The sequence below is a fragment of the Labrus bergylta genome, chromosome 6, assembly GCF_963930695.1.
Source record: "Labrus bergylta chromosome 6, fLabBer1.1, whole genome shotgun sequence".
Classification (NCBI taxonomy): domain Eukaryota; kingdom Metazoa; phylum Chordata; class Actinopteri; order Labriformes; family Labridae; genus Labrus; species Labrus bergylta.
The window spans coordinates 24,363,373-24,370,812 of NC_089200.1; the positions used below are offsets into that span (position 1 = coordinate 24,363,373).

The 7,440-nt window shown below is 44.5% G+C and overlaps 1 protein-coding gene across 1 annotated transcript in view; it reads left to right on the plus strand.

Annotated features, from left to right (window-relative positions):
• LOC136179416 (desmoglein-2.1-like) overlaps positions 1-6,009 on the plus strand; it is a 29,153-nt gene extending 23,144 nt beyond the window's left edge. Inside the window, exons 13-14 of the mRNA XM_065956052.1 lie at positions 1,379-1,705; positions 2,136-6,009. Coding sequence (XP_065812124.1) covers positions 1,379-1,705; positions 2,136-3,089 — 1,281 coding nt within the window. The 3' untranslated portion in view covers positions 3,090-6,009. The remainder of the gene's footprint in view (positions 1-1,378; positions 1,706-2,135) is intronic.
• Positions 6,010-7,440: the final 1,431 nt, after the last annotated feature.

A 7,440-nucleotide genomic window follows, 5' to 3' on the forward strand; every position in this document is an offset into this window, starting at 1 on the left:
ATTTTTCAGTCTTCTGACTACTCAAAGCACTTTTACACCGCAGGTCACATCTACACATTCACACACTGACCCCAAATTCACACATACTCTGTACTTCACTCTAGTCAATCATTGTTCACACAGGGTGCTCTGCGGTCCGTCTCCAGAGCGTGCCAACAACGGCACTACGCTCTGCTCCGTTTCAAATACGCAACGAGTCTATTTTCGACGGAATATGCTGCAGGCCGGACAGGAAGTCAGACAAGGAAACGCACAGAGCATCCGGTCAATTTCAAAATAAAACACAATATACGGACTCGCGATCGTATTTTTCATCACTTTATCAACATTACGTCAAAACAGGTACTGAATTAACAACAATGCATCTTCAGAAAGACAAAGCAACATGTTGTTCGCATGTTTTTCTCTTTATTTCCGCGACGGAGCACAACCGTGGCGCTGACGGACTGTGGCGTGCACGCAGTATGTGTGTGAATTGTGGGTGATGGTAGAGGCTGCTGTGTTGAGTGACCATCAGAAGTAACTCATCCCATTCATACACATTAATACACCACAGACGAAGCAGCGGGAGCAATTTGGGTTTAAGTGTCTTGCCCAAGGACACATCAGACATGTTGCTGCAGGAGCTGGGAATTGAACCCCCAAGGTTCCGGTTGAGAGACGACCAACTCTCCCCTGTAATGGGGGACAAAGTGGTCCCCTCTGTATCGTCTTTGGAGGTAGTAACAGAGGGACGTTGTTTTAGAGCGACACGGTTTTAGCACAGCCAGCGGGGGAGTGCTGTGTGTGTGTGTGTGTGTGTGTGTGTGTGTGTGTGTGTGTGTGTGTGTGTGTGTGTGTGTGTGTGTGTGTGTGTGTGTGTGTGTGTGTGTGTGTGTGTGTGTGTGTGTGTGTGTGTGTGTGTGTGTGTGTGTATGTGAAGCTCCCGCTGTGTAGGGCTTCTGCAACAACAAAATTCACTATGAATTCACAGACTGGGACACCAATATTACACGGTTGTGGAATCAATATGAATGTACAAAGACGTGATGACAGCTGAGCTTAGTTAAACCAGTTTGCTAAAAAAAACTATGCTCTGTTTTTCTTTCAATTAGGACATCGTACATAAACTTAAAATCAAATTAATAAAAAATATTTTATGAGCTTTTCATGCCTTCATTTTAGAGATAGGAAAGAAACCAGGAAAGAGTGTGTGTGGGGAATGATATGTGTGAAAGGAGCCACAGGTCAGATTTGAACCCGGGCTGCCCGCTCTCGAGGACTTAAGCGTCTGTACGTGGGGCTGGCACACTAACCGCCAGACTACTGGCGCCCCTTGAGGCAAATGTTTTTGACAATGGAAACCTATTTTTATAATCTCTTTTTTTGTTTCATTTAGGACATCCCTCTGCTCAGCTCACCAGTCCAGACATCACCCGCTGCCATATCTTCTGCACAGGTCAGAAACGTAGCCTCAAGCCCCAAAGCAAACACATCACCATCCTTCATGACTGTCAACATGGGCAGTGCCAACAACACGTACAAGTCCAGCGGTGAGGCAAACACCAGGATCCAGCACAGCAGCTATGGAGAATCCGGGAGGAGCTGGAGAGAATCCAGGGAGAGCCGGAGAGACGTCTACTCAGCGGAAGAGCAGCTGACATGGCATGACAGTATTGATGACGTTGCCCTCTCTGATGTGTTCCTGCATGATTACTACTCACAGGTGAAGACCTCTTAGGTTACACATTATCATGGAGGATTCTGAAGTTGTAGGTCAAGAATCTTGCTTGTATTTTATCATTAGCTCAAGGTGGCATCTGTGTAATTGAGTCAGGCATGTCAGCAGAGTCACTGATGTGTTGTTTTGAACACCAATGGTCAGAGGACCATGGGTCACAGTTACAGATCTACAGTGCGTCACAGGCAGGAAAGTCATGCAGCTTTTCAAGTCAAATCACAGCTGGCAGTTTTCCAAACTGAAGGCAGGTTTATCATGTCATCTAAATGTTGCCTAAAGCACTAGTGCAGATAACTACATGTTGAGGGTGCATATCTTCCAACATGTACTGAATGTTATCGTTGTGGAATTTCTTCTGACATTGGCAGAGACAAATGTAAATGTTGTTTCACTGTCTTTGTTGATCTCCATGCAGAAGGCGAGCTGTGCTGCAGCGAGGCAAGCAGCATGGGATTGTCTCCTGGAGCACAATTATGAGGGCTTTGGCTCCCCTGCCGGCTCGGTGAGCTGCGGCAGCAGCATTTTGGAGTGTGACGATGACCTGCAGTTTCTTGATGACCTTGGGCCAAAATTCAAGAAACTGGCTGAGATCTGTTCCCCTCCTAGACCTCAGACGCCTCCAAAAAGTATCACCATCCCTGAGTTGAAGAAGGCCGACGTCATTGCTGAGACCAAACCAGACCGTAACCAGAATGTCAGCATGGCTCATTCATCCAGCGGTGCCCTGGGCTCTAATAGAGCATCCAGCAGCCACATGCATGAGCACAAATCTACCAGCGTCAATGAAGCAGCTTCCAGTATGCAGAGGCAAACTCTACATCACACCAGCAGCATGTCACCTCATGTCAGTCCTGTTAGCACAGCCATGCTGCCCTCTCCTGGTCATATCCTTCTTTTACAAGAGCAGCCTGTCTTCTATACCACCACCCCTGTGATGCAACCAATGCACTACATAGTCCAACCACAGCTTCAGAGCAGCTCTGTGCTGCTGGCTGAAGCTCCTGTCACCAACCTGCAGGGCATGATTCTGCTCAATGGGAGTCCTGGAAACATGGAGCACATCCTTCACGGGAGAAACACTGCCGGGACTTTAACTCTCGGTCGAACAACAGGCAACGCAGTGGTGGAGGGGATCCGGGGAGCTGGGATATGGCAGAGAGCTGATGGCTCAGGAGAGGTGAGGAGTGTCAGAAAGGGTGGTCGTAGGATCAGGTCAGAGGGCGGAGCTGGGACAGAGCTTTGTTCCAGTGGGACGCAGATGAATGTTGGAGACGCAGGGCCTGAAGATGAGCAGCTAGTGTTCACACAGAGGAGAGAAAAGAGAAGAACAAGGTCCACAGCATCGGGAGGGAAAAGTTTCATGTCGTAGAATATGTTCTGATATCATGAGCACTTCCATACAAGAAATATTGTATGCAACCATCAGAGCCCTTTTATCAAAAAATGAAAAAAACATGCAGAGACTGTTGAACTGTCCTGTAAGGAGATTTAGAGATGTAGATGCTGTGAGCAGTCTTGGCTCCAGCATTCTTATTTTATAACAATAGAAGCATTAAGTCTTTCACAGCCATCTGTGAATTAAAGGCTGCAGAAATAGCTAAAAGACAAAAAGAAATCATTTAGCTCTGGGTCCGAGGGGTGGTGGGTTTATGAACCTGTGTTATGACCCGTCTAGGAGAAGCCAAGAAGCAACATGAACAGAGACCCAAACCCCTCACTTCCAAAGAAGCCACGGAGATCAGTTTAATTCCGTTAATCAAATTGTTGTTTATTTTGATGAATTAAATAACAAACAAGGACATAATATTGACAATATGAAATAACTAAAGATAAGGATAACGGGCGTGAAGTTGTTGAAACGAACTAACCTGATAAATCAAGGAAAACAAAAGACAGCCCCTGACTTAATCCCTAACTAACCACGACATGAGAAAACACGTTTAAAGCAAGAAGCAATTAACCCCCCTTCAACACAAAACGAACGAAGAACGGATCAAAGAAAACATTGTGTGGTCGTTTGGGAAATCAGGGAAATGGGGTTCGCCCTGCACCGCAGGACCTCTACACAGCGTAGGATTGGTTGGAGCCGGCAAGCGATCGCCCAATCGGCTCCTGGGTCTGGCACACCTATTTACAAACATGAAAACACAGCAAACAACACAGAATATAGTAGGACAAATTACGACTCACAGTCGTAACAACCTGTGATTTATCCAACACAGCATAACGTATAGAGTCAAACTGATCCCGCAGTAAATTAATAGCATCATAAAAGTGTTAACCATCAAATTCAGAGGTTGTGTCAAACAAAAAGGATAAACAGCACTTTAACCGAGCTGAACAAACATAGTTTAAGGTGTTTCAGGAAATAGGATTACATAAAGTCTGCAGGGGCTCCAGCAGAGGGCGCTCATGTTACAAACAAAATACCAGTCCCTGTGAAACACTCATAAGTTTACATTATAAAGACTATTCAGATAATTTCAATGACAAATTACTGGTGAGAAATAATGGATATAATCATCACCGCTACAATCTCGTGTACACAAGATTGTATCTCTTTATCCACAATTTGTATCAAATGCATATGTTCAAATGATCAAAATACTCCTATTAGCATTTCTTTACAACGCAATATAATCAATTACACAACAAAACTAGTGTTTGTATGGGTATGAAAAAGAGACGCCCTTTATATGTGCTTACTTCACAGAGCTGTTGAATTCTGCAACTCAAAAACTCACCATCCATTCATTATCTATATCGCTTCTTTCCTGTTCGGGGTCGCGGGGTGCTGTCATTGGGTGAGAGGCGTGGTTACACCCTGGACTGGTCGCCAGCCAATCACAGGGCTGACATACAGAGACAGACAACCAGCCACACTCACAGTCACACCTACCGATAATTTAGAGTCACCAGTTAACCTAACGAGCATGTGTTTGGACTGTGGGAGAAGTACCTGGAGAGAACCCACACATACACGGGGAGAACATGCAAACTCCACACAGAGAGACCCTGTCTGACGAGGGATTCGAACCAGAAACCTAACCACTTCACCACTGTGCAGCCCTAAAACGACTCAGTTTACTCTAAATCATTGTTGGGAGGACTCATGAATATGTTGAAACATGATGCTCTGTAAAGCCTCAGTATTTGCTGTCTCTTTAAATCCTACATGGTCTGGTGGAGGGTAACGCTTAAGATTACACACTCAAAGACTAACGAGTTACTCTGTTGCAGGGTTTGTATCTAAAAAGTACAATAAGTTTTACATTAAAGTTGTTGGTTGCACAGGCTAAAGTGTCTTTGAAATAGGATGAAGGTAACACCTTAAGGTCACAATATTCACCATTAACGGGGGCAGCAGTAGCTCAGTCTGTAGGGACTTGGTTTGGGAACCGGAGGTTGCCAGTTTAAGTCCTGATGCGGAACAAGTCTGGAAATTGGTTTGGTAGCTGGAGAGGTGCCAGTTCACTGCCTGAGCACTGCCGAGGTGCCTTTGAGCAAGGCATCGAACTGTTAATTTAAAGTGTTACCAAGATGAATGAGAGTTTTCTAAAGCTAATTCAGGTCTATTTATGTCTGTGACGTGGGGTGCTGTTGTGTAAATGATGCTTGTGTGTTGTTGTTGTTGAGGGGTAACTTGTCATTCTTCTCTGACAGACTCCTCCTGCTCCCTCAGATCACCGTCCTCTAACTGTTTATATTGTCACATATGTTGAAAAATCAAAGAGGAGGACCCGCATGCAGACAAGAAAACAAATTCTTTCTTTAAACAAAAAGCAAACAAAGACGTAATAATTGAAAGTCCAAAGGGGAAAACAGGAGCTACGAGGAAAACACTGGTAAGAAGACATCTGATAACTCACAGATTGCTATTTTCCCTGGACTCTGGTGGTAGAAGGAGAAGAGGTCAGAGCTCACAGCCATGTCCAGATTCAAGATCTCCGAGCTCTTTGGTGGTCTTCCTTCTAGACTTCGCCTTGGAGCCAGGCAGCTCTACAGAGGCTCCTCAGTCACAGCAGCTGGAGTACAAGCCCAAGTGTCAGATTTTCCCGGCCATACGGCAACTTATCTGTGCTTCCTCGTGACTCCCTGTGTTCTTTTGTGGATTTTTGTTGGACTTTTTTTTAAGTAAGCCTTGTTTTGCTTTTTGGTTTAGATTCTGCACTTGGGTCCTCTACTTTGTTTTAACCTGAACCTGATATACAGTATATGATTAACTTTTGTACTGATGCTTATTCTACAGCATTTTGTAATCTTTTGAAATACACACATGTTAAAAATAATGAACCGTTTATGCATTCTTATTTTTCTCAGGAATATGCCACAAAATATTACTTACAGCACTGACGATGGTCCTGTTTAATTCAAGGCTCCCAGTTAGTGTGATAGGGTGCCAGTAGGAATTTAACAGGACCCTGACACATGTAACATTCGTCTAGTCACACCACATTCACACCCTGATGGCAGAGGCTGCTGCGTGAAGTGTTTACGGGGATTCACTGATCCCATTCATACACATGTCGCTGCATGGATTGATAGTCATACCTGGGACCAGTGTGTAGAGAACTGAAGCCTCTGCTCTCCTGTGAGGCGCTTGCTCTTGCAAGTTCGCTTAAACAAGATTCCACCAACAGACTAACATTTTTGTCCCCCCTGTTTTAGAAATTAAAACGCCTCTTGGTTAGTTTGCATGTACAATGGCTGAAGCCCTCAAAGCAGGCGGTCTGGGTTTCGAAGCCGACCTGTGGCTCCTTTCCTTCATGTCATACCCCCACTCACTCTCTCTCTCTCTCTGATTTCTGACTATCATCCTTCTAAGTTTAGATTCTGGTCCTGAATGGTCTGGATTTGTTTGGACCAGAGAATGGACGCCCCTCGGTTTGCCAGATATGAGAGCAGTTATTAGGTCAAATCAACAGGTGTTGCAGGTAGAAGTGATTGTACCCGACCTAAAAAGCCTCTGCATGTTTCTAATAAGCTCCACGAGCAGAAACGTGCTCGAACTAGGATCAATATTGGAGATGCTTTTGAAAAATGGAGAGAGGTTAGAACGCAGAAAGATTTACAGACAGATGCAGAGCTTGCTAAACACCGAAGCTTCAGTGTCCACCACATAGGGACAAAATGAATCAGCCATTGGGGACAAATAAAGTGAAAGTTGAGTTGAGTCCTGCGTGCACATCGACTCTGTGGAGGAGGGGGCGGGGGGAGACAGCTCTCTCCAATGTTTTGAGTTTGGACTGCAGTACCCATTTTAAACACTAGGTGTCAGTGTAACATATTGCTAATTTAAACTATACCCCCATTGTTCATTCATATCTTTCAGAATCTGTGTTTCTTCTGAAGTTAATCAGGAAGAACTCATATACTGATCTCCATGTTTTTTCGTTTTGTTTGTTTGTGACTAGTAGGTGGAGCAGTTCATGGTTTTGTGAGCTGACATGTCAATCCCTCTAAAGAGCTGAGCTTTGGCCTTGACTTTGTCTGTGAAGTGCCACTTGAATTTAACTCACCTGGTCTTGATGTTGCACGGGTCCACGAATGACAGGTCTAACTGGTGGTCCATGCCAAGCAGCTTCTCATAAAACTGTCAGACATGTCAATTAGAATTACCAATGAAAATGTGCAGAGGCAAATAAATCATAGAGAAGTATGTGCATTAATTCATTATCATGCACTGTAAAAAATAAAGACAAGGAAATATCAAAACATTA